Source organism: Canis lupus, chromosome 11 (genome assembly GCF_003254725.2).
Source record: "Canis lupus dingo isolate Sandy chromosome 11, ASM325472v2, whole genome shotgun sequence".
Taxonomy (NCBI): Eukaryota; Metazoa; Chordata; class Mammalia; order Carnivora; family Canidae; genus Canis; species Canis lupus.
In genome coordinates, this window is record NC_064253.1 from 68,283,460 (window position 1) to 68,309,400 (window position 25,941).

Sequence of the window (25,941 nt, forward strand, 5' to 3'; positions counted from 1 at the left end):
ACTTTCCTCATCTGCAGAATGGAGCGCTAGGGCCCATCGTGTTTTAAGGCTCTTCCACCCGACAGCCTCCGTGACGGGCCCCCTTGCGGCCTTTTGCTGGGGCTTTCCAGTCTAACAAAAACAAAACCCGATTTGCGAAAAGTAAGTCTCCCTCTCCCTCTCCCTCCCTCCCTCCCTCTCCCTCTCTCTCCCTCTCTCTCCCTCTCTCTCCCTCTCCCTCCCTCTCCCTCCCTCTCTCTCTCTCCCCCTCTACTCTCTCCCTCTCTGCCTCACGAGTCCATCCCAAGGTTCCCCGGGGAGACCCAGCATTCTGTCCCCAGAAACGGAGACCTCTGCCGAGCGGGACTCAGAGATACCACCCTTCCTTGCAGGGGCTCACCAGCTCATTAAAAAAAGAAGTATGACTGGAAGGTCTGGTTGAAATGCAGGATCAGCAAAGGAAGCCCAGGAGCCACTGAGCCTCAGGCTGTGCTCACTTGCTGGCTCTGCCTCCCCCCTGGGGTCTGGCCCCGCCCCCGAGTCCTCCTGGGGCTGCTGCGGGGCTGAGCGGAGCCTTGGGCCAGGACACACTGGAGGGTGACGAGCGGTGGGCCAGGACACACTGGAGGGTGACGGGTCCACCCTGCCCTGGGCCGGCCTTGCCAACACCCACGGCTTCCACGCTCTGCAGCCTGCGGGTTGGTCCAGGGGCTGCAGGGTGAGTGCAGAGGGTGCTCCGTGGACCCATCCCAGCCTCTGCTGTTCTGCTCGAGATCGCCCGCTGGTCTACACCTTTGCAAAGCCTTCCTCCCATCCCCTCCCATCCCCTCCGACCGCCTTGTGTGGTCATCTCTCTCAGTCCTCTTTCTCTGAGTTCATCTCTGGTGGGAAACTAGATGGGATCCCCAGCATGTAGGGCTGACCAAGGGCTTGAGATTTTATTTTTGGTGTCGGAGCTGAGAAAGCACAGGGCCTGACACTTGAAGGTTCCTCGGGAACGTTTGTGGAGGAAAACTAGTGACAGCTGTATTCCTTGGGCGATTCCTATTTGCCAGGTGCTCTCTGAGTGATTGATGTGCCTGGACTTTTTTTTTTAGCCTCGGTTACCATATTATCCGCATTTAATGTAAAGAAACTCGAGGGAGAGAGAGAGTTGAGTGACTTGCTCCAGGTGACACAGGCGGAAAACAGCAGGACTGTACAGGTGCTTCTTAACCACTACTTGTTATTTCAGACGAGCGGGTGAATTCTGATGGAGACTTTGCAGGAGGCTAACTGGGCCGACTGCGGTGCTGGGACTTCTCCAAGACAGTGCCTACTTGTGAGATTTTGCAACTAATGGAAAGTTTCCACGGGGGAAGGATACCTGGGCAGCTCTGGCTTGTGGGTGGTCCCTCCTGCCTGGAGGAGGGTGGGTGCGTTCCTGGGTCCCCCAGGCCTTTCTGAGACTCCGGTACAGCTTCTCTGGGCTGTAGGCTGCTAGCTACGACATCCCTGGGGTGTCTGGGAAAACAGAGATGCTTTCTTGCCTTGGAAATGGGCCTGAGGATTATATTTGCCTCGTGGGCCCAGGAGGTGACGAGAGGAGGCAGGGAAGGGCTTCAGAGATCGCCCAGGGCAGGGCAGCCTTCCTTGGGCTGCTGTTGTTGCTTTTATGCTCTTTTATGCTAACTCTTGGGGTGGGGGTGCAAGATAAGAGGAAGGAAGTAAGGGGTGGTGCCATTGACTGGTAATGTTCTGCAGTATTTAGGGATGCCTGCTGTGGGCAGGGCTTGGGGCAGGGGAGGGGGAGATGGCCTCTCTGAGGCCAGCAGGACTTTGCTGCCTGTCACACCTGGGAGATGTAGCCTCTCTCATCTGTGTGTTTTTTTTTTTTTTTTTTTTTTTTTGAAAGATGTGTTAAATAACAGGCTCAGAGACAGCCAGACATGGGTCCTGGGGCTCAGAACCTAGGGATTATGGGCTTGGACTCTGGAGCCAGGTGGCCTGAGTTCCCCTCTTGGCCCTACAGCTTCCAGCCAACCCACTGGCTTACAGGTCATGCCTGTGTCTCCTTCCGTTATCCCTGTGCAGCTATGACAGGTAGGATTCCCTGAAGCCATTTTACAGATGAGGACAGCAAGGCTCAGGGGGTTGAGTACCTTGCCCCAGAGCGCATGAGTGGCTGAGCTGGGATTCAGATCCAGGCTCTTGGGTGTTCAAGTCCTTGCTTTTTCCTGACATTTTGTTGCTTTCTGGCCTCAGAGCCAGGTACAGGGCAGGTGTGTGATACCTGTTAGTGAAAGGCTCATTTTTGTATATTCCTGGTTGGTGGAGGGGGCTCCCAAGTGATCTTCTGGAGGTTAATGTCACAGCTGGCTTCAGGTGCCTGCAGTCGGCAGGGTCACATAGGCTCCCCACTTAGAAAGCCATGCCCCCCACACCTGGTTTAACGCTCTGCTTGAAATCCTTGAGTCATTTTTGAACAAGGGCCCCCATGTTTTCATTATGCACTTGTAGAGCTGGTCCTTTTTAAAAAACTGAGTGAAATGGAGGGTGGGGAGGGTCTGGGAGTCAGGCTCCCCTCTTCAGGGGACCGGAGCAGCTTGGAATCAGGCAGATGAGTGCTGACTGGACACTTGTTTTCACCAGCGTCAGGTACCATGGCCGCAAAACCCAGTTCTAGTGGGCTTTTCACCGAGATGGTTGGCAAGGCCGGCGTGTCATCCCAGGGACTTAGGCATGGTTTTCCTCGGTGATGGGTGATTCTTAGGGCCCCGAGTGGACACATAACAGAATGAGTAAGCGTGCAGGCTCCAGCCAGAGTGTGTGGCACCGGAGACTCCGTGTTGGCATCGAGAAAATCTCCACGAAGGACATTTCTGCTTTCCTGACACAGGTGTCCTAAGGTCATGTTCATGGTCACTGTGCTGTCTCTGAGCAGCTCCCCAGGCTTTGCAAGCATTTCTGAGATCTTTTGGAGCTAGGTGCCAGGAAGATGCATTGCTTTCCTCACCCTCCTGTGTCCTGTCTCCTTGTAGGTAACAGGAACTGTTCCTCCGACAGCATTTCTAGTTTTGCTTTGGCCGCCTGGAAGCTCAAAACCAATTTTTCTTGGCTCAGGCAAAGCAACGGTGCCAAACTTCCAAGCAGCAACGGTCAACGCTGGTATTCCTGGGATGCCCCCTTGGTCCTAGATGCCCTCACCTATCCTTTTGTATTTATCATCCCGCTGAGTCTGTGTAGCAGCCCTGTGGGGAAGATACCGTTGAGGAGAGAGAGGCAGGTGTCTGTGAGGCTAACCCACTTGCCCAAGCTTACGTAACTAGTAGATTGCAGAAGTGTTGTGGAGCCTGATTAGTCCCGAACCCGGAGCCCATGCTCTTCAGCAGAGACTTCCACTGCCTCTGCCAGGGACTGTGATTGCCTGAAAATCTGGGTATTTTTGTTTTTCGTGGTTGTTATCATTATCATTATTATTACGAATTTGTGTGTGTGTGTGTGTGTGTGTGTGTGAGATCTGTATTTCCCATCATCCTGATTCTTTTCACTTGTACTTTGTCACGTCTTCTGGGGAGCTTTGCATAAACAAGCCTCCCCGTGATGAGGGTACTGGTGCTGTGCCTGGCTGCCGGGGCTGCTCTCGGGAGGGGAACGGAAGCCCCAGATGCCTGGGCAGCTCATGGGCTCCCGGTGAGTGCCCGCGTGTCCGAGCAGAGGAGACCCCAGCCCAGGGACAAGGTCTCCCCCGGAGCAGGGTCTTATTTCTTGCTCTTCACTCCCGAGAGTGTCCCTCAGCCTGACTGCAGAGAGCAGAGTCCGGGGAGAGGCTCTCGGTGGCGCTCCGTGGCCCTGGGGTGACTTTGGCCTTGGAGAGGGCCAAGGAGCCGGCCTGCCCGGGCCTGAGGTCGCTTCTCGCACTGTTCTCTGAAGGCAAGTGAAGCCCAGCCGGCTGCTCCAGGATGAACCAGGGCGCCAGGAAGGGGAAGTAGACGCCCGGCGATGGCCTGCGAAGCACGGCCGGGCCCCGGCGCCGCCGCCAGCCCATTGCCCACCGCCTCCCCTGGCTGGAGTGCCTTGCCTGGAGGGAGTCCTCCGGGCTGGGGCCAAGGTAAGGCCGTGACCCCCACCTCCCCCCCCGCCCCAGGATGCGAGCTGGACTCACTAACACATGGGAGGGAGGGCCCAGAAGGGGGGACTTGGGGAGACCCTTACAGGCCAGTCTGTCATTTGTACCCATTCTCTCTGTCCCCTTGCGCTTGGACTCCCTGCCCTATCTTCCTAGCTGCTCTCTTCTTCTTGCCCCTTCCACTTATATGGCATTTAGAGCTTTTAAAAATGCAGAACAGACTCTGTCACTTTCTGCCTCCGTGTTTCCCATGGGGCTTAGGGTGAAGATCTGTCAGGCAGCAGCCCGCGAGGCCTGCCAACTGGCCCCCGCTGCCCGTGTCCTCTGCCCCAGGCACGCGGTGCTGCCTCAGGGCCTTTGCATCTGCTGTTTCTCCTGCCTGCTGGGCTCTTTCCTTTCCTCCTTTCCTCTGATTAATTTCTAGTCGTGCTTCAGAGCTCGGCTCAGATTCCCCTTCTGTGGGGAATCCTAAGTCAGGCCTCCCTGATGGGTTCCTGCTTCTCTCCACCGCACTTCCCTCAGCCTGCACTGGAATAATGGCCTGTGCGATGAGTTGAGTGCCAGCTTCCCCACTAGAATGTAAGCTCCCCGAGGGCAGGGGCGCGGTGCTGTCCTGCTGTCCCCGCACACCTCTGCACGCCCGGCCAGCAGACGCTCAGTAAGCGAACGGAGAGAATGGGTGGCTGGGGGTGGGCATCTTGAATTGCGGCTGCCTACCTAGACCATTTGAAACCCGACCACCGAAGAACAAAGGTTTCTTTTTCTTTCTTTCTTTTTTTTTTTTTTTTTTTTTATTTATGATAGTCACAGAGAGAGAGAGAGAGGCAGAGACACAGGCAGAGGGAGAAGCAGGCTCCATGCACCTGGAGCTCGACGTGGGATTTGATCCTGGGTCTCCAGGATCGTGCCCTGGGCCAAAGGCAGGCGCCAAACCGCTGCGCCACCCAGGGATCCCAAGGTTTCTTTTTCTGTGACTGTTAATGGGGAGGCAGTTTACACACCCACACACAGGCACACACGTGCACACACGTGCGCACACGTGCACACATTCCCCAATAGAAGAAGACGGGATAAAATAATTTTCCTTTAGAACTTTGAAGACTTTGCCCCATGGGTTTTTGGCAAGCCAGTTCTTGCTCCTTTGTAGGAAACTTCTCCTTGCTATACACACACGCGCGCGCACGCACACACACATGCATGCACACGCTCACACATGTGTGTGTCTGCCCACTTCTTTGGTAGCTTTCCAAGTTCTTTTTCTTATCTAGGTGTAAAAAAAAAAAGTGTTTCTAAGTGGGGACTTGCTGTTCCCAATTTAAGGAACAGATGAGAGAGATGATTGCCAAGAATCCAGGAACTTGGTTTGAAAGGCAAACAAAGACACCTTGGAAAATCTTTGCGTGGCCGGGGCCCGCAGTCTCCCGGGTGTGCAGAGAGCCAGGCCGGGGGAGCAGCTGGTGTCCCACAGGCCCGGCCCCCGGTCCCCGTGGGTTTTCTCCTCTGTGCCACCAAATGCAGGGCTAGCCTGTGGCCCCGGCTGGTGTGCCCGCCTGCGTTTTGGGCACTGCCTTGGACCTGCTTCTTCTCTTTCTTACTTTCATTTCCCCTGGTAACTTTGGGCAGGTCTGTCCGCGGTGCAGAGGCCCTGTTCCCTTTTCCACGACGGTGGTGTCCCTGTCTGAGGGGCTCTCGGAGGATCAAAGGAGATTAGGACCGAGAAGCCCCAGCCCTGTGCCTGGTGCCCAGCAAGGGCTCCTTGCCTGGGAGCTCTTCTTGTTTTTATCCGATTCTATCTTATTTCTGCCTTTGCTTTCTTTTTGTCCAATTTCTCTCATTTGCTTGTTTTCAAGTATAATTTTGTAATTTTATCTTTGCCTGTTTTCTTTTTATGAAGTCACCTTAAATCCTTTCTGGCGCAGGTGTGGGAGGGTAAGAACACAAGTAAATGGTGCGCGTGGGTTGCTCTGTTGGCAACTTTTGAGTCCTGACAAGCTTGCTTTTACGCTGGCAACCGTCGTGGCCTGTTATGTTGTGCCAGGCATTTATGTTCATCCTCTTACCTCTCAGTAAAATCCTCTGCGGTGGATACGATTCCCCCTCCGAGGGAGGAAGCAGGCCAGGGATTTGGGTCACTTCTGGAGGGCTACTCTGCGAGCGAGAGGCTGGGCTGTGCTTTGAGTCCAAACCCAATCTAGCTTGTGCTTTCCCTGCCCCGCCACCTTGCCTCCACACCCCTCACCTCTTGCAAAGACTTAAAAAAAAAAAAAAAAACAAACAAAAAACGAGGAAAGCAAATAAAATTCTTTTTAGCAGGGGGATCAAATACTGTGTCACCTTTGAGCTCATAGGTGATACCCCAGGGCACAAAAAAAGAACCCTGTTGGGATTGGGGACCAGAGTTCTATCCTGTTGGTTCATCTATACATCAAACCTTTATTTAGTGTCCCCTGAGCAGGGTTTAGTGCCCGGTACTGAACCCTGCTCAGGGGATTCAGTGGTGAGCGGAACCACTGGGGGAGCACCTAGTCTAATGGGCGAGGTAGACTCTGATCAACTAGTTAAATACACGCGTAAGCAAAATAATTGCAAATATACGTACTTATCTTGGATGAGAAGAGCAGTTCTGAGTAGGCTTATTGGGGGTTTGATCTGTTAAGGGTATAGTGTCAGGGAAGACTCCCTGAGAAGGTGGTTAATGAGTCGGGCTACTCATGAGGAGTCGGATTTAAGTGTGTGAACCCCGGGGGACGTGCTCTAGGGAATGGAGCAGCATGTGCAAAGGCCCTGGGGTGGGAGAGAATGCTACGTGTTCTAAGAACAAAGGTGGCTGGTGTGGCGAGACAGCTGTGTGGCCTGAGGTGAGTCTAGCAGGAGGCTGGTGCTTCTGAGGGCTGGGAGAGTGCAGTGAGGGGGTTGGTTTTGGTCAGGAGAGCACCGAAAAGCTATTGAAAGTTTTACCCTAGAGGATCTTGGGTCTCATCCGGTAGGCGTGCTGGCTATTGTGTGGAGGGTGCATTGTAGGCAGGAGCAGTAGGTGTGGAGAAACCAGTGAGGAGGCTGCCCCAAGAACGCGAGGGCGAGGGGAAGTCCCCTGGCCTGGGCTTGGGGTGGCACACGCCAAGAGGTGTGTGGGATCCAGAGATGTCTTGTTGGCCCAGTTAGCAGGGCCCGGCGACGGGCTGCGTGAGGGGCAGGATGGGTGGGCCGGGAATTCCCAAGGAGGTAGGACTGAGTCATTTTGGGTTAAGGACTCAGGCACTGCCCAGAGCTGGCCCCTGAGGTGACCGCTTCCGGCCAGCACATAACGTGTTTACGGTTTGCTGCCTTCCCTGCTGCTCCATCTTCTGGCCCTGCCCACAGAAGGGGCGCCAGCATATCCAGTCCCCAGCCTTGCGTGGCCCGAGCACCCGCTGCTCCCCTCCCCTGCCCACCCCCAGGCCCCTGGCTGTTGACCCGACCGTGGGGGTGGCGCGGAGGGTTTGGGTGCTGTTGTGCCCCAGCTGGGTTGATGTGGTGTGTTTTTTGAGGTTAGACTTAATTCACTTGGTGCTTTTGAAATGTTGAGTGAGTTGCAGATACCCTGGGGACGGGGTGACCAGTAAGGCAGTGTATTAATTTCCTGTGGTCGCCGTGGTAAGTTGTCACCCACACCGCGGCTGGAGAAACACAAATCCATCCTCTTACACAGCTCAGGAGGTGGGGGGAGGGGTCTGACGCTGGCTTCACTGAGCTACAGCCCCAGCATAAGCACCTTGGGGGGGAAAATCCGCTTCCTTTTCCAACTTCTAGAGGCCACACACGCTCCTCGGGCCACAAAGCTCCCTCCATCTCCAAAGGCAGCGGTGCTCCGTCTCTGTGCTCCCCACCCCCATCACATCACTCCCGATGCTTCGGCCGCCTTCTTCCATTTTTAGGGACCCTGGTGATTACATCGGGCCCACCCAGACAGTCCAGGAGACTCTCCCGATTTCAGGCCAGCTGATTAGCGACTTTAACTCCATCTGTAACCTTAAGTCTCCTTTGCAGCATAAGGTAACAGATTCACAGGCTCTGGGGAGCACGGCGGGGACATCTTTGGGGGCTCATTGTTCTGCCCACCGCAGTCACGCTGAGCCCACTGGGAGTGTAGTATTGGGGTGAGCTTCCTTTGCGGTGATCCTACAAATGTCTGATGCGTCACCTTCCCCATGTCGTTAGTTGTTCAGGCTCCGTTTAAGTATCTTTTGTGATGGGGACCTCTCTACCTGCAGTTCGTTGTGTGGACAGCTCTCATTCTTGGAATGTTCTTCCTTATATGGTCTTGCACCGTGTCCAGGTAGCCTCCACGCTCTGGTCCCCATTCTGCCTCCTTGGGGGTTTCTTTTCTTTTCTTTTTTTTTTATTTATGATAGTCAGAGAGAGAGAGAGAGAGAGGCAGAGACATAGGCAGAGGGAGAAGCAGGCTCCATGCACTGGGAGCCCGACGTGGGATTTAATCCCGGGTCTCCAGGATCGCGCCCTGGGCCAAAGGCAGGCGCCAAACCGCTGCGCCACCCAGGGATCCCTCCTTGGGGGTTTCTTGTGAAGTTCAGTCCTTCTCACATAGGGACTCCGGGACTGCCACTATGCCCCCTCCTTGCCGTGAGAAGGACCTCAGAGCCCAGAGGAGGTGATTTCATCAGGCTCTGGGTTCGTCCACAGTAGTTCTCGCCCAGCCAGGTGAAGCTTCTGGTCTGCTTTCAGAGCTCCGCAATGGCCAGGTCCTCACCGTTCTCCGGATCGACAATACCTGTGCCCCCATCTCCTTTGATCTGGGCGCCGCAGAAGAGCAACTGCAGACCTGGGGCATTCAGGTGAGTGCTGATTTTATTGAGACCCTGCCATCTTTCCTTCCTTCCATCCGCCCACCTGTCTGCCCATCCATCTATCCGTTCTTCCGGTTTTTCACAAAATATTCGTTCAACACTGACTCTGTGCTCCGTGTGGTAGGGCACGCACGGAAGATGTATTAGAAGTGTCCTCTCCTCCCAGTTACTTCACTTAACAGATACGTGTTTTGGGGTGCCCGTCATTTGCCAGGCACCGAGCCGGGTGCTGGGTACTGTAGAGGTGACCAGGACCCAGCGCCTGTGTTTCCACAGCTCTTAGAGCCCAGGGCGGGAGATGGGCTCACGCTGGGTTAACTTAGGACAGCAGACTCTAAACGTCGAGGTGGAAGGACGTACAGGGCACTGAAGGCCTTCACAGGAGAAAGTGATGAACTCCCCTTGGGGAGCAGCGGTTTGGAAAGCATCACGGAGGGGCGGATACTTGACCTGGGGTCTTGAAGGAAAAATAGGAGTTTGCTGGGTAGACAGGAGGAAGGGCATTTGAGGAGATGGAACTGCATATTCAAAGAGGGAAGGTGCATGAATTCATTAGCTGATAATGCAGTGCCCTGGAGCATGCTGAGTTGAGGCAGAGGCTTCTCAGACCCAGGGGTCTGGGTGCAGATCCAGCTCTGCGGCTCACCGCCTGTGTGACGTTGAGCAGATGACTTCACCTCTCTGAGTGGCAGTCCCATCCTCTATACAATGAGGGCAATATTGAGACCTACTAGCCAGGGTTTTCTTGTGAAGAGGACGTGAAATAATGCTTGAGCAATCGTTGTACTGTCTCTGGCACATAGTACACGTTCTGTAAGTTGTGAGGTATTGGTGTCGTGACGAGGTACCCACAGCTGTGGTGTTCTCGCTTCCCTAAGCCCTCAGCATCACCGGGCCTTTCCCCTGCACTGTCTAGGGAGGACTCATTTATTTATTTTTTTAAAATATTTATTTATTTATTAGAGAGAGAGAGAGAGAGAGAGCATGAGCGGGAGGGGCGGAGGGAGAGGGAGAGGGAGAGAGAGAGAGAATCTCAAGCAGACTCTGCTGAGCTTGGAGCCCCGAGATCATGACCTGAGCTGAAACCAGGGGTCAGGACGCTTAACCGACTGAGCCACCCAGGCTCCCTGTGGGGAGGACTGATTGTAGAGGGGAAAGACACACCACTAATTTTACCCTGAAGATTTTAGAGTTTACTTCCCTCAAACTGAATTGAATGACTGTCTAAATGAACATTTTATCGCTTAAAGGGAAACTTTTCGAATTGACGCTTCTAACCCCACACCAGCGCAGTGGCTGGCTTCTCGTCCCACGTTCCCTGTCAGCCTTTGTGCAAAGGAACACTTTGCTTTTTTCTCTTTTATTTTCTTTTCTTTAAAGATTTTATTTATTCGAGAGAGAGAGAGTGCAGAGTGAGACAGAGAGAGCAAGAGAGAGCACACATGGCGGTGGGAGGGGCGGAGGGAGAGGGAGAAGCAGACTCCCCCCGGAGCAGGGAGCCTGACCCAGAGCTCGATCCCAGGACCCTGAGACCATAACCCGAGCCATAGGCAGACGCTTAACTGATGGAGCCACCCCGGTGCCCAGAACATTCTTCTTAAATCGTCTTCGGGTGGGGTTTTCTTAACCGGGGAACAGTTCACATATTCTTCTATCATGTTCCTAAATATTGTCTTTAATGGTCAAATTCTGTTTTCTTAAGCAGTCTGCTCTTGCAGAGCCTTTATCTGCTAAGCCATTTTTTTTCTGGGGGGGGTTGGGGAGTGGAGCAGGAATATGGGAGCTTTCAGTACCTTGGGCTGCATTTACAGTTCTTGATAACGCAGTATTGGCAACAGCTCCCGTGTATCAGGTGTTCACTACGGAGCGTGCACCGGGTCTGCGTGCACATACGCTGAGATGCACACGTCTGCCAGAGTATCACGTAGCCGCTGGAGTAGAGGAACAGAGGTCCCCCCAAGGTGCCCCTGTGTGTGTATGTGTTATACGTACACTTACTTTATAGTATATACGTTAGGACCGCACATGTGGCACGTTATTTAACATACAAGTCTCCCCTACATGGTAGGTATTCTTACCCTCGTTTGACAGAGGGGGAACCTGAGGCTCAGAGAAGTGGGGGTCCTTGCCCCAGGTCACATGGGACATGAACAGAAGGACCAGGGTTGGGACCCAGGCTACTGACCCCAAGGCCTGTACCTTAACTGTTAGGCTGTCATGCACCCGCTGTGAGGTCCTGAGCCTTGGGCCGCAGGCTCCCCCCGGGGCTGTCCTCCTGGATCTCGAGTTGTCCCACCTCCTCAGGGGCGCCCAGCCTTCCGGGTGCCTAGGGCTGTGTCCGGTGATCGCCTCTTGGAGTGCTCCGAGCTCCTCATCCTGCCTTCCAGGGCAGTCTGGATCCACATGATCGTCACAAGAACTGGAAATGACATGATTACGTGCAGGAAGGAGGTGGGAGTGGTTCTCCGTGGCTGATTGGTGTCTCTCCCTCGCATGGCCAAGCAGGTCCCTGCCGACCAGTACAGGAGCTTGGCCGAAAGCGCCCTGTTGGAGCCCCAAGTGAGAAGATACATCATCTACAACTCCAGGCCTATGCGGCTGGCCTTTGCCGTGGTAAGGAGGTAGGGGGCTGCACGCCCACCCTGCTGCGGCCCCGCATGCCGCTGCCCATCTGGCCTTGTGTTCTGGGGCCCGCTGGTGTGGCCCAGGGGCTTGTGGCCTGTGGTCCAGCCGCCTGGGGTGGAGCAGGCCATGTGGACCTGGACTTGGTGTAGGGCGGCTGCGGGGAGAGAGTCGCCACCAGATCCCTGTGTCCGGGCGACTGCGGGGAGAGAGTCGCCACCAGATCCCTGTGTCCAGGGCGAGAGGCAGGACTTACTAAGGATAGAGCTTGGGACTCGGAATCTGCGGACCCACCATTGAGACTTTGGACTCAGTGTCTGGCTTGGGGGAAAACTTGTCTTCTCTCTGGGACTTGGGTCCCTGATCTGTTCAACGGATAGGTCCATTTCCGCTCTGATCACATATACATGAGAGTGTGTAGACATACGTGTGTGTATGTGAACCCATGAAGGCACATACATGTGAGCATCCACATCCACCTCTACGTGTGTACTTGTGCGCGCGCACACACACACACACACACGTACGCACCTAGGTACATGCAGCAGAGCCAATATCTGAGTCCAGGCAGTCTGGTTTCAGCATCTGTGCTCTCAGCTACTCCCATCTGTTCCGTCTCTGCACGTATATGTGGCCCCACAGTACTCTTGACTCCCACGTCTGCTGCTGGGGATGGAAAACGGGTGGGCACCAGCATTGTTAATCCTCTAACACGTGCTAGGCTGTTACACCTGTTGTCTGATTAACCCTTATAACAACCTGCGAAGCAGGTAAGTGTCCCCATTTTATGGAAGAGGAGATGGAGGCTCAGAACATTGCTAATAACTTGTCCCACACCACACATGGCTGTTGAAGGATCAGTGTGGGTTTCTTTCTTCCTTTCTTTTTTTTTTTAAAGATTTTATTTATTTTTTCATGAGAGACACATAGAGAGAGGCAGAGACACGGGCAGAGGGAGAAGCAGTCTCCATGCAGGGAGCCCAATGTGGGACTCGATCCCAGGACCCCAGGATCACTCCCTGGGCTGAAGGCAGACGCAGACGCTCAACCGCTGAGCAACGCAGGTGCCCCTCAGTGTGGGTTTCTGAATCAAATTTATCTCACTCCCAGGCCCCCTGCCCTTTTCTGTTTTATTTAAAATCAGGGTAAGCAAGGATTTGGAGTAGCTATCCTGACCTGTTTCCTCTACTGTTGCTTAGGGACGAGGAGCAAGGGCTCCTCCTCACAGACCCTGGTCTGTCCCTTCCTGGCCCTGTGAGCTGCGTTTCTGAGGAGGGCACCGGATGCACCCAAAGGGTGTCTCCCTTGAATGGAGCTGCTTCGTTCGAGCTCTGGAATTCCTGATCGTGCTTGTCTCTGGCCTCTTGCAGGTTTTCTATGTGGTGGTGTGGGCCAACATCTACTCCACCAGCCAGATGTTTGCCTTGGGGAACCACTGGGTGGGTGTGCTGCTCGTGACCCTGGCTGCCATGAGCCTGACCCTGACCCTCGTGCTCATCTTCGAGAGACACCAGAGGAAGGTGAGATGATCCGGAGACCCCGGCCGTGCTCCCTCCGGGAAGGGCATGCCGGCTGGAGAATCCCAGGTCCCATCTTTCTCTTTTCCCTGCCTCCGAGAATTACTCCAACCATGAAAATTCATGCAGGCCCATGTGCCCAGGGACTAAAAGAAATGAAATCACGTGTGTGGTTAATTCCTCTCCGTTTTTCTTGCCTAATCCCTGTGGGTTGTTTTTCTGGAAGGGAGCTGTGCTTGGAGAGAGTCTGGGACGGGGCGGGGGAGGAGGGCACTTGGGGTTTACTGAGCCCTTTCACACTAAGAAATGGCTGAGCTGGAATTCAAGACCAGGGCGCTTGGATCCCCAGCCGTGTTCTCGGCCAACAGCCTAGGGCACTGGTGGTCTGCGTGTGGAAGACCGTACACGTAGTGGCTCAACCCAACGCAGCGGGGCGGTGGCTTAGCTTAGAGCTCCATACTCCTGGGCTGCGTCCTCTCTGGAACCTCCCAGGGAGAACGTATGTCCTGCCTCTTCCAGCTCCTGGGAGCCACCTGCACTCCTGGGCTAATGCCACGTTGTCCATCTTCAGAGCCAGACATGGTGGGTCTAGTTCTTCCCACATCTTTGAGTCTTCTGGCTCCTTCTTGGCTTTTAAGGCCTCTTGTGATGACGTTGAGCTGCTGGGGTTATCTGGGACCATCTCCTTTTCTTTTAAGGGTCAGCTAATTAGCAGTCCGTTCTACCTCCAACCTTAATTCTCCTTTGCCATGGAAGTGGTGTAATCACTGGTCGCCGGGAGCAGGACTTAGGCGCCTTGAGGCCATACCTCTGCCTTCCACACCGCCGCTGCCTCCCCAGCCGCTGCCGAGGCTCCCCCAGCCCCCGGCACAGAGTTGGACTTGGAGGTCTGTTCTTGCCCGACTCAGGAGGAGAGGGATGCTGGGAAATGTGGTCAGGCTTTGGGGTATGAATTCTATTTAGTTCCTGTGCTCACAGGGACAAATAGGAACTTTATGGCTTAATCATCCTGAAAAGATCTTTGTTGGGCTTTGCGACGAGGCTGACGAAATAATGTTGCCCTTGGGCTCTGTTGAAGCTTCCGTGGCTCTTGTGCTTGGCATATAAAAAAAAATAATAATAATAAACTGGCTGCTCCTGCAGCCTTGAAGCCACTTCTCTTGGGGAGGGGAAAAAGCAGAGCGTCCGGCCTTAGCAAGAGCAAGGGACGTCCCTGGGCCCTGTCAGGTGCTTCAAGGATGCAGATGTCGTTAATGCAGTTGAGAGAATGTCCGTGGGGGCCATCTGCCCTCTTCTCCCGCTGCCTGTTCAGCTGGTGTTCGTGGCGCACAGGTGAATAAGACCCTGTGTCTTTACTCATAGGTGCTGCCGGGGGCCCCAGGTGTGCAGTGGTCCTGCTGTCGTCAGTGTTTGCTCATTCAGGGACCCTGAGGTTCCTTCAGTCCTAAGCATTTGGTTTTTTTTTTAAAGATTTTATTTATTTATTCGTGAGAGACACACACACACACACAGAGGGGGGCAGAGGGAGAAGCAGGCTCCATGCAGGGAGCCCGACGTGGGACTCGATCCCAGGACCCCAGGATCACGCCCTGGGCCGAAGGCATTGCTAAACCACTGAGCCGCCCGGGCTGCCCGGTCCTAAGCATTTCACGAGCACCTACTGTGTGCTCTGTGTTTGGCACCTGCTGTCCGTGGCCGCCAACCAGACAAGGAGGAAGAACTCTGGGGTTGGCTAGCTCTGCCGCCGGCGGTGGGCTACTAGTTAACCCCTCAGGGCGCCCGGCTGGCTCGTGACTTGTGATCTCATGGTCGTGAGTTCAAGCCCCATTGGGCCTAGAACTTACATTAAAAAAAAAAAAAAAGGTGTAGCTCTTTCATAAGATTATTGGGGGAATTGGATGACGTGATCCGTGCAGAGTGCTTAGAACAGTACCTGGTGTAACGGAGACGCGCAGTAAGTAAGCGTTACCTGTTGGGATTATTGGCGCTGTTTGCCGGTGGGGCAGCCAAAGCTCAGGACGTTGAGCAGCCAGTCTGTGGCCACACAGGCGCCTCATCCCTCGGGACCTCGCAGCCCCCCTTCCTGACCACAGTGTCCCTCTTCCTGTCCTGCCGTCTCACAGCATCCTTGGGAGCCTGAGCACTTTGCGGGCACTGCCTTGTTTTCCCCTTTCTCAGGGTTGGAAGGTTTGAGAAGGCACGCGAGACCCGGCCTCGTGTTGCGGACAGAGGAAAAGCACGTTGCTGAAGCCTGAGGGAAGCCCCTAACACTATCTGTCTGTGGCCAACGAGGCGCAGGGGAAAGCGGTATTGTCAACTCCGTATCATCTCTGAGCTGATGCCATGAGCTGACGGGCACTGCAGGTTCTTTCTTCTCCGTGCTCTACGGGCGTCGACTCATTTCGTCCTTACGAGGAGGGGTTTTGCTCCACTTCTGGAGGCGAGGGGATGGAGGCGGAGAGGTGGGGGGTAATTTGCCCAAGGCTCCCAGGTGGTGGGAGGCAGAGCCAGGGTTTGAACTCCTGGCGGCGCAGGTGTCAGAAAGGGTGCACAGCCCTTCCCGAGGCTCCGGGCAAAACAAAATGGAATCACCCCCTGTTCTCTTGGTCGTGGCATCCTTGGAAAATTCAGTATATTTTACACCCATTAAAAACAAAGCAAAACAAAACAAATAAACCACTTCAGGTTTCCATGTCAAACGGAGCCAGGGTTGGCTGCTCAGAACCGTAGGTAGACTTTTCACCTGCGTTCACACCCAGTGGGGAGCGTGGAGCCTGGAGAGGTGGGGAGACTGCCCTTCCGAGGGTGGGACTGTCTCTCATGGGACGCGGCCTTCAGAAGAAGGGATCCCGGGGCCTCGTCCTAAGTGCCACCAGTGCCCGTCCCATCCCTGTGACAACCATGGGGTCTTCTCACAGTCCTAAAGCCTCCCTGCAGGAGTCCTGCCCTCCTGGGGACCGTGATGGTCCTTGAGGGGGTTGTCATCTAATTGCATCTCTAAATCCTGATGGGGTCTCTTCCCCAAACCAGCCCTTTGGGAACTGACACCCTTCCTCCCGCCCTTTTTCTCTCCTCCCCACCCCAGCCTGCATAGTTAGCATCTACTTCGCCAACCGGATCCATGGTGTCTGATTGGTTTGGGTAGGAAAAGAGGCAGATGGATTCCCAGAGTCCCCCTCTGCGGGCCTGGCGCTGCGCTCGGTGCTTTGGGAAGTAGGTCCTGTATTTACACACTATGTGCTCGAACCCATCCACCCCCCGCCCCTCCTGCAGATGTCTCTGTCAGCACACCGGGCTGCGTCCCAGGCGCTGGGTGAAGTGCTTCACACACAGAGTCAAGTTCAAGCCCACCACGCTCCCGGGTGGCAGGGACGCTCTTGATCTTTATGCTGCAGCTGAAGAAAGCAGGACTCGGGAAAGGAGTGTAACTTGTCCAGGGCCACGCAGCTGGGAGGTAGCAGGGCTGGGCCTCAACCCAGGGCTTTCTGACACTATTGAATTTATTGTCTCCAAACCATGCAGTCCCATTTTTCTAGGGGAGGCAATGGACGTGTCTCAAAGGCCAGGATCGCCCCGTGGCGTCCAGCGGTGGGACAGCGCGTGGATGTTGTCAGGGCCCCCGAGTTCCCTGGCAGCCTGGGTGTCTGCCACGGGGCCGGCGTTTGTCTTGCAGGCCAACACCAACACGGACCTTAGGCTGGCGGCTGCCAACGGAGCCCTCCTGAGACACCGGGTGCTGCTGGGGGTGACGGACACGGTGGAAGGCTGCCAGAGCGTGATTCAGGTACTGTGTCTGGGGGCACCCTCCACTCGGGGGCCCGTGTGAGGACTGGGTTGATGGGGACAGGTGGCCCCAGGATCCCCCAGTCTGCATGGTGTCTTGGGGTCTGCTAACGAGGCAGGCGAGGGCAGCCCTTCCCTTTCTCTGCCCCAGTGCTGCTTCCTTGGGGTGCCGACCCGCAGCCTAGGACCTGCCCAGGGCGGGGCTGGAAGGAAGTGTGGAGACCGTCTAAGCCACGCTCCTTAGTCAGCATTTGTTCAGCAAACAGAAGGGGCCTCCTCTGTGCCGGAGCCTTCGACGGGCAGTGAGGAGCCCTGGCCAGGTTCCCCGGGAGGCAGTCAGATCCTGAGGCCTTGTCCACCTGGCTCCATTGTTTTCTTTGTTCCAAGTGTACTGGGGAGATCTTCAGTGACAAGTGTGAGGTCACACAATGGATCTGGGACACAGCTGGGACTCAGGTCTCCTATCCTGGCCTGGTGGGACTGCTGGATCTCAGAGCCACATCTGCGTTCTCACCGGGCCCCTCGCCTGGTTGGAGCCCAGGGGTGGGCGTGTGGGCGGGACCTGGGAAGAAGCTCCTTGTGCACAAGTTCATCCTACAGATATTTATGGAGAGCCTCGTATGTGCCAGGCCCCCCCTATTCTAGATCCTGGGGCCGCCCCAGGGCACAGACCTACATGGATCCCTGGGTTATGGGCTCCAGCACACCCGAGATGGTGTAGGGCACAAGGGGATCTTGCCTGAGACCGTGTGTGTGTGTGTGTGTGTGTGTGTGTGTGTGTGTGTGTTGAACTCCGTGACATCACAAGATTTCTGGCAGTTCAAGTGTGACATCATCCTTTTAGCCTCATTTGTTCTCAAATCCTTTTTATGGATTGGCATGTAGGGGTGACTCTGCAAGTGTTCGCTGAATGCATGGGTGACTAACGAATAGACACATCCTTTGAAATAATGGGGAGTATCTTTTAAAATAAATAACTAAAAAAGCAACTTCAGTTTCCAAATAGTATCCTAGGGTGAGCAGATACAGTATCTTGGATTTTCTTTAACATCTGGGGTGGGGAAGGGGAAGGGTGGAGGTGTCTGGGGTGAGTGATGGTGAAACAAGAGGAGCCACGAACTGAGAACCGTTGCCCCAAGATGAGGGGCAGCTCGAAGTCAGTGACCTCGTTTGCTCCACTTAGTAGATGTTTGGAAAATTTCATAATAAAAAGCCAAAAAAGAAATTCGTTATAAAAAGCTTCCCTTGGGGCTGAGACGCCGAGAGAGACTAGTCGGCACGAGGGATGCGACCTTGGGCCTCCTGGGTCAGCCGCCGGGAGGATGGAGATCTGGGTCCAGAGGATGCGGTCGGTGGCTGGGGGCGCGAGGCGACGGCCACCAATGTCGTACGTACAGAACTTCAGTTGTGATGTGTGTGGACCTGGCCGGAGGTAACGAGTGAACGTGGGGCGTTTTGGCCTGGCCGTGTTGGCCCTGACCTCCTGGGGACCGTCAAGATTGGGGAGGAAGGGGAGGTAACGGCGAGGTGACTTTTTACCCCGTCCCCCCACCCCTGCCCACAGCACCACCAGAGATCAGCGAAAATTAGCTCGTCCTCAGAAGGGCGGACCTCCGGCGATAAGGCCGGAGCGGAAGATGGTGTCAGGGACGGAGGGTTCGAGGTCGGGCTGGCTTTGGGCCTCAGCTGGCATGGCTTCTCTCCCCAGCTCTGGTTTGTCTACTTCGACCTGGAGGACTGCGTGCAGTTTTTGTCTGACCACATTCAAGAGATGAAGACTAGCCAAGAGGTAAGATGCCGTCAGCGAAAAAGCAAGCAAACAAAAATAAACTAGGGGCCAAATTGTACAGGCTGCATTTTCTTTTTTAAAGATTTTATTTATTCATGAGAGACACAGAGGCAGAGACACAGGCAGGGGGAGGAGCAGGCTCCATGCGGGGAGCCCGATGGGGGACTCGATCCCGGGTCTCCAGGATCACACCCTGGGCTGAAGGCGGCGCTAAACTGCTGAGCCACCCGGGCTGCCCAACAATTATACTTTTAATTGTTAAAGATAGGTCATTAGTTACATGAAAAAATAAGCAACATCATAGTTTTATTTTTTTTTTTTTGAGGTGTTATTTATTTATTTGTGAGAGACACACAGAGAGAGGCAGAGACACAGGCAGAAGGAGAAGCAGGCTCCATGCAGGGAGCCTGATGGGAGACTCGATCTGCAGACCCCGGGGTCACGCCCTGGGCCGAAGGCTGACGCTCAACCGCTGAGCCCCCCAGGCGTCCCCAGATTGCATTTTCTCAATGTTGGAAAAATAGCTAAGGAAAAGTTACTTGGAAGGAAGAAGATCCATGTGGAATCAGCGGTGGTTTTTGCCTAGGAAATTATTACTTCTTCACTAGATTTGTTAGGCTCCTTTTCAACTAACTGCGTTTTCCACATTTCTGAGAGTGCTCACGTATTTATGGATAACACGACCATTATATTGACGATTAATAGTAATAATACTAGTAAAGATTCTGGCAGAGGAACATACCAGGTATTTAGACGACTTTCTCTTGTCCAGAAGGCCTTCCTGCCACTTACGATCAGCGTGCTCTTACTCCATCCCCCACACAGGGAAACTGAGCCTCTGAGGAGTCCCGGTGCCACCCGAATTGTGGCCACGGGGCCCGCAGGTGATGCTGGGTTTGCAGCGCAGCCTCCTGTCTCGGAGCCCTGGGCTCCTTCCCTGGGATCAGCCTTCCCCTGGGCCCTGCAAGTGCTGTAGAGTGGGTCTTGAAGTCAGGATCGCAGTTTGTCCCTGTCCCAGCCCATTCATTCCCATGTGGCTTTGAGCAAGGCCTCTGAGCTGTATGTGGCTCATCTGCACCATGTAGATAAAAGATACCTGTGACCTGGGCTGCCCCGAAGGGCAAGAGAGCATGGAAGGAAGGTGCTTTAGAAGCTATCAGAGGCTGTGGGGGACCTTGTAGGCAATGACCTGACCCCTCAAATGTGGCTCGCTTCCGGACTCTCCTGAGGCCAGCGTCCCAGTCCAGGAAGTGGCTCAGCCTCTGACATCCCCCCCAACCTGAAGGGACACCATCCACGTCCCCTCTCTCTTTCTTTTGCAGTCCTTGCTGAGAAGCAGATTGAGCCAGCTGTGTGTTGTCATGGAAACCGGGGTGAGCCCCGAGACAGCCGAGGGGCCCGAGGACCTGTTGGAGGATGCTCCCCTCCTTCCCGGTGGCCCTCAGCCCGAGGAGAGGCCATTCATGCAGACTGAGCTTCGCCAGCTTATCCCCGAGGCTGAGCCGGGGGTAAGGGGCAGCTGGGCTGGTCGGGGGCCCCCTTCCCTCCCCGGGGTGTTTGTGGAGTCCGGACGGGGCCTCAGGTTGTAAATCCCAGGGAACGTGACTTCACTGATTGGTAGAGGCCTTACACAGCTTCTAGCCTGCTAGTTTTCATTATATATTTATTTTTTCCCTTGTAGCACTTTAAAAAGCAGTTTATAGGAATCGTTTTCTACTTCCTGGGTTTTTTCCCTCCCCATTTAAAAAAATATCTTGGATATTCTTCTTGGTCCTTCCATGGGATATCTAGTTGCATGTTGATGGGTCATAGCCTGCCTAACCGTGAATGTGTTGGTGAACATTTGCATCATTCTAAAAATCTCTTTCTCAGTCTGTCCTCTGTCCATCCATCTACTTAAATTGCAGTCGGATAGATAAGTCTTGTGTGCATTTCTGTTGGATTCCAGTGTCCCCAGCCAGCCCCAGAGCCCCGTCACAGAGAGCCCCTGCTCTGTTGGGTCCGACCAAGTGCTGGTAGACCAGATACCCGATAGCATGGTGTTTTATTTTTTCAGTCTGTGTCCTCCATTAGGACAGACTGACTGGGAGACACAGACCAAGGCATGACCTCAGGCGTTCTGTGATGCAGGGGAGCACCTGCATTTTCTTTTCAGCCAACAGATTTGAGGATTAAAGGCCCAAACCAGCCCAGACTTTCCCTTTTGCCTTGGTGGGGAGGAAGGGGGTCCGGCAGGCAAATGGGACTCATCAAAAGAGAGAATGATAAATATAGTAATCTCTTCACTTGAATCCCACTGAGCGTTTTAATTTTTATTTATTTTAAAGATTTTGTTTATTTGAGAGGCAGAGAGAGAAAGAGTGAGAGAGAGAGAGCACGAGGAGCTGGGAGGAGACGAGGGAGACGGAGAGGCAGACTCCCCGCTGAGCAGGAGGCCCAGCACAGGGCTCCATCCCAGGACCCCAGGGTCATGACCCGAGCCAAAGGCAGATGCTTAACTGACTGAGTCACCCGGGCGCCCCCGCTAACTTTTTAATTTTTTTTAAAGAGCAGAAAAGATTGATAAGATCGTGTACTTTATTGTGGCATGCCCGGGTGTATGTGACATAGCCTGTTAAATCTGATGGGTTTTTTAAATCATTTTTTTCAAATTCATTCAAACTGATGGTGATATAATATCCGGTCATGAATATCAAGTGTGTGTGCGCATGTTTTTAAAGCTGCTGCCCTTTATGACTTCGCTGGGGAAAATGCAATCAGTGCCAGAGTCTCAGCATGGGCCACACACCGTCATATTTCAAGAGGAAACCAGCACCTGTGAGAGAGAAATAGTTATAATCCCCTCTTACCTTGTAACCGATTTCTTATGCATAAAGTCCGTCGGCATACCCTCCTGGGTAGGGACGGTTTTTCCTTCTTCATTGGGTTGGGTGAAATAAGAAGTCAGCTGACCTGCCCAAGGTCACAGAGCAAAGGGAGAATGTGGCAAAGCCACGGGCAGAAGGCAGCCCTGCGGGTTCTAAGTACACTTTTCTCGCCTTGGTTCTTTGCTTCTTACGCTCTTGATTTTATTTATTTATTTATTTACTTACTTATTTATTATTTTTTATTTTTTTATTTTTTAAAGATTTTCTTTATTCATGAGAGAGAGACACACACACACACACACACACACAGAGAGGCAGAGACACAGGCAGAGGGAGAAGCAGGCTCCATGCAGGGAGCCGATGTGGGACTCGATCCTGGGTTTCCAGGACCACGCCCCGGGCTGAAGGCAGGCACCAAACCACTGAGCCACCGGCCTGCCCACGCTCTTGATTTTAGAGTAGATTGGCCGGGAGGCCAATGTGAGTTAGGGAGTAGGAGACTACCTGAGGTTTTCACTGTGTTTCTAGCATGAAGGATGACTCAGCGGAGGCTCCAGTCCTACAGAGCGAGGTGGTTTCTGCTTCCTAGAGTAACGATAATAATAATGATATTAGTGACACTGAGCACGAGGTGGGGAGGCTCTCTGTTGATTAGGTGCTGTGATTTTTCTCTGTTTTACTGTTGAAGAAAAGGGCAGGGTGAAGTAACTTGTCAGGGTCTGCCATAGGGTGCCAGGTGGAAATTCCTAGTCAGCCCCTTCGATTTGGAAGCCTGTTTTTTTTTTTTTTTAATAATTTATTTATTCATGAGAGACACACAGAGAGAGGCAGAGACACAGGCAGAGGGAGAAGCAGGCTCCCTGCAGGGACCCTGATGCAGGACTCGATCCCAGGACCTTGGGGTCATGCCCTGAGCTGAAGGCAGGTGCTCAACCACTGAGCCACCCAGGCGTCCCTGCAAGCCTGGTCTTAATCAGTAACCCCCCCCCCTCCGACGTGAACAGCCTGATGTGACCCACACCTTATTTTATTACATTCACACTGGACACAAGGGATTGTGAAAAACGTTCAGTGCCACGCGGACGGGGCTGAAGCATCTCTGGAATCCCAACCGCCAGTCTAACGAATGGACAAATGTGTTGATAAGAGTGTGCATTAAATCTAATTTTTTAAATTCTTTTTTTAAAAATTCTTTTTACTGTTTAAAATTTTTTTCCCTACGCTGAAATACATATAATAGAAAATTTGCCACTGTAACCATTTCCAAAGGTATGACTCAGGGGCCTTCAGTACACTCGCCTTGTTGTGCGACCATCAGCAGCAGACATCTCCAGAACCTTCTCATCTTCCCAAACTGAAAGTCCATACTCACGAAGCAGGAACTTCCTCTTGTCCTCTTCCCCAGCCCCTGGAAATCATGTTCTACTTTCAGTCTCTGTGAATTTACTTCTCTATCTGCTTCAGATAAGGAGACTCGTATATACGGTATTTGTCTTTTTTGTGCTAAATCTGCTTCTTAAGAAGCAAACTCTTAATATGGTAGGAGTAATTGTCTAAAGAAATCCAGCAGGTGCCAGCATGGGGATGATCCCTCAGCCCATCCCCATTTTTTTTTTTAAGACTTTATTTACTTATTCATGAAAGACAGAGAGAGAGAGAGAGAGAGAGAGAGGCAGAGACACAGGCAGAGGGAGAAGCAGGCTCCACGCAGGGAGCCCTACATGGGACTTGATCCTGGGACCCTAGGATCATGCCCTGGGCTGAAGGCAGTGCTAAACCGCTGAGCCACCCAGGCTGCCCGACCACCCCTGTTTACTAATGATTTTTATTCGAGTGTATTATGTTGACCTCATGCACTTTATAGCCTTGTGGTCATTTGACTCTGGAAATAGTGCACGTATGTGTGTGATTGGTTGGTATAGATCAGTGGTAACTTCTCTAGCTTTGAGGCCCCTTAGCTTTTTTTTTTTTTTTTTTTTTATGATAGTCACACAGAGAGAGAGAGAGAGAGAGAGGCAGAGACACAGGCAGAGGGAGAAGCAGGCTCCATGCACCGGGAGCCCGATGTGGGATTCGATCCCAGGTCTCCAGGATCGCGCCCTGGGCCAAAGGCAGGCGCCAAACCGCTGCGCCATCCAGGGATCCCCCCCTTAGCTTTTTTGTGGTTATTCTTGTTGCCCACGAGCAGTTAGGTCTCCCACCTTGGAGGTGGGGAAGCTGAGGCTGCAGGCACCCCATGGGATGAGTGGCAGAGCTGGGGGCCAGTCCAGGTGTCTCCCAAGAGCCCCAGGGGAGGACCTGGCAGGGTTCTTCCCAGTGAGCATCACTGCTGGTCCAGGGGTGTGAGGACCACTTGGCTTTCCCCTCATGCGTTAGATGCTTCTCTGTGGCCCTCACTCCTCTCCCCTGCCTTCCAGGAAATGGCCCAGCAGCTCCTGGCGGTATTTGGTGGCTATTACATCCGGCTCCTGGTGACCTCGCAGCTCCCCCAGGCAGTGGGGACACGACACACAGACTCTGCAAGGATTCCCTGCCCCTGTCAGCTCATAGAAGCCCATATCCTGGGTACTGGGTGCTGCCCATTCCTGGCCAGGTGACCTAGGGAGGAAGGCACCCAGTGTCCTACAAGCCTGAAGGTGAGACATCAGGAAGACTGGGAGCTCCAGGTGGCTGAAGGCAAGCCCCAGGTGAGGAGAGAGGCATCTGGGAGTTCTCTGAAGAGCGTCAGTCACGTCAGCGGGGTATCGTGCTCACTCTAGGACTCCACACAGAAATGCCTGTGGACATCCCATGCTGACCCCTGACCCCAGAAGCTGCTGGTTGCCAGGCTGGTACCGCTCCAAACTACTCTCTGTGCTGCTTAGAACTGGGGGCACGGATGGAAGGCCACCCTCCCATGCCTTTCATTGTGTGCGGAGCCCAGGAAATGTGAAGAGGACCCAACCACGTGTCCAAAGCTCGGTCTCAGATGCTGCTCCCGTCCTCTGCTACTTCGTGTTGGATGGGGAAACTGAGCCTTGGAGAGGACTCTGTTCTTTGTACCTTGCCTTGGGCCTCTAGAATTCCTAATATGGAGGACAGAAGCAAATTCTCAGAACCTTCTTCACTTTTAAGTTTCTCCTGCCCTATATTATATGAAAAACTATGGCCCCGTGTTGTTTGTTAGCGCACAGGCTTCCAGGGGACAGGAGAACGGGACCAGCAGCACGTAGCTGATAATGGGTGGGACTATTTGGAAAAGATCGGTTCTGGCGGATTTGAGGCTGTATTTTGTGTAGAGGCATGCATGCTTGTGGTTGTGGTTGTGTTTTTATACTTCAGGCCTGGAGCCACGGTCCTGTGTTCTGACACTACTACCGTTCCGGAGTGGAGTATCATCTGTCACTTGTGGTGTTCCTCGAAGAGCTTGGGGGCTTCCAGGTCTTCTGCTCCTGAGAAAATTTGAAGCCCAATTATTCCAAAGGCCCAAATCCTAAAGCCCTGGCCAGGCATATAAAGTCTCCCCCATCTCCAGGACCCAGCCCCCATTCTGTAATTTTGGCTTCATCTCCCACAAAACTTCTCGATATGTTGAAACTCTTCCCTGGACTAACATACTCGTTCCGTTGCATCTGCCTGGACCTGCTAGGGGGAAAAAAAAAATCTAGTGCGTTGAGTGCTTTGTCATCTCCATAGTAACTTTTGCAGATTGTGCTGTGTTCTCCGTTGAATGATGAGGTTAGCACAGACCTGGGCTCTGGTCCCGCCTGACATTTCTAGCTGTGCAACTTTGGGCCAGTTCTCAGTTAATTCATCTTTATATGTATGGGTATAGAGTGGACAGGATGGATGATTCTTAATTGCCCTTCCATAGCCAAAGTTCTGGCTTTTTCCGCTCCAGGCTAGCCCTTGGCCTGTCTGTTATGTTTTTATCTATATGTCGAAGGGTCCTCTAGCCTCGCATGACCGGGGTGTCCCAGCCCTGATGGGCCTTTGGATAGAACAGGGGCCTTGCGAGCAGGAGACCTGGATTCTCATCCCAGATACTCCGCTTCCTAGAAGCATGAGCGTGGCTACATCACTTACCCTGTCAGAGCTCCAGTTGACTCCTTTCTAAAACAAACAGATCTGGTGAACCTGACAGGTAATCATGGGGGTGACTTGCTCGTGAGAGACCAGTCTGTTCATTTGTTTTCTCTGGGCCAGAGAAGAGAAATCATGTACATAGACCCACCCTTGGAAATGGCCATTTTAGACCTTTTTCTTTAGCCATTTCTCTGCGGGCAGCTGTGCTTAGTTAAGAGTAGTTCCTGGAGGCAGTCGCTGTCTTCTCACCTGCCACAGAGGAGATGCGCGCTGTGAGTGGGATCTGTAGAAGCCCGTATTTATCACCCAGCCATAAAACCCTGGTAAGTCTCAAACAGAATAAAAATGTGTATGTTAAATGACAAAA

General features: G+C 53.5%; 1 protein-coding gene and 1 long non-coding RNA gene across 4 annotated transcripts; one reads left to right on the top strand and one right to left on the bottom strand.

Moving 5' to 3' along the window:
* Window positions 1-25,941, top strand: TMEM268 (transmembrane protein 268). 3 transcript variants are annotated; one of them, XM_025433418.3, is made up of 9 exons: window positions 1-141; window positions 3,892-4,069; window positions 8,810-8,919; window positions 11,437-11,544; window positions 12,924-13,073; window positions 16,744-16,854; window positions 18,562-18,642; window positions 19,965-20,150; window positions 23,927-25,941. In XM_025433418.3, the coding sequence occupies exons 2-9, from the start codon at window positions 3,961-3,963 to the stop codon at window positions 24,104-24,106; spliced, it is 1,035 nt and encodes a 344-aa protein (XP_025289203.1). In that variant the 5' UTR covers window positions 1-141; window positions 3,892-3,960; the 3' UTR covers window positions 24,107-25,941. The 3 variants fall into 3 exon arrangements, with proteins under 3 accessions (XP_025289203.1, XP_035553128.1, XP_048972357.1); XM_049116400.1 differs by lacking the exon at window positions 1-141 and adding an exon at window positions 559-697; XM_035697235.2 differs by lacking the exons at window positions 19,965-20,150; window positions 23,927-25,941 and adding an exon at window positions 19,415-19,633.
* LOC125756080 (uncharacterized) lies at window positions 21,195-22,096 on the bottom strand. The gene is made up of 2 exons (XR_007414152.1): window positions 22,014-22,096; window positions 21,195-21,457 (listed from the first exon to the last, which is right to left on the bottom strand). It is a non-coding gene; the product is annotated as an uncharacterized LOC125756080 (long non-coding RNA).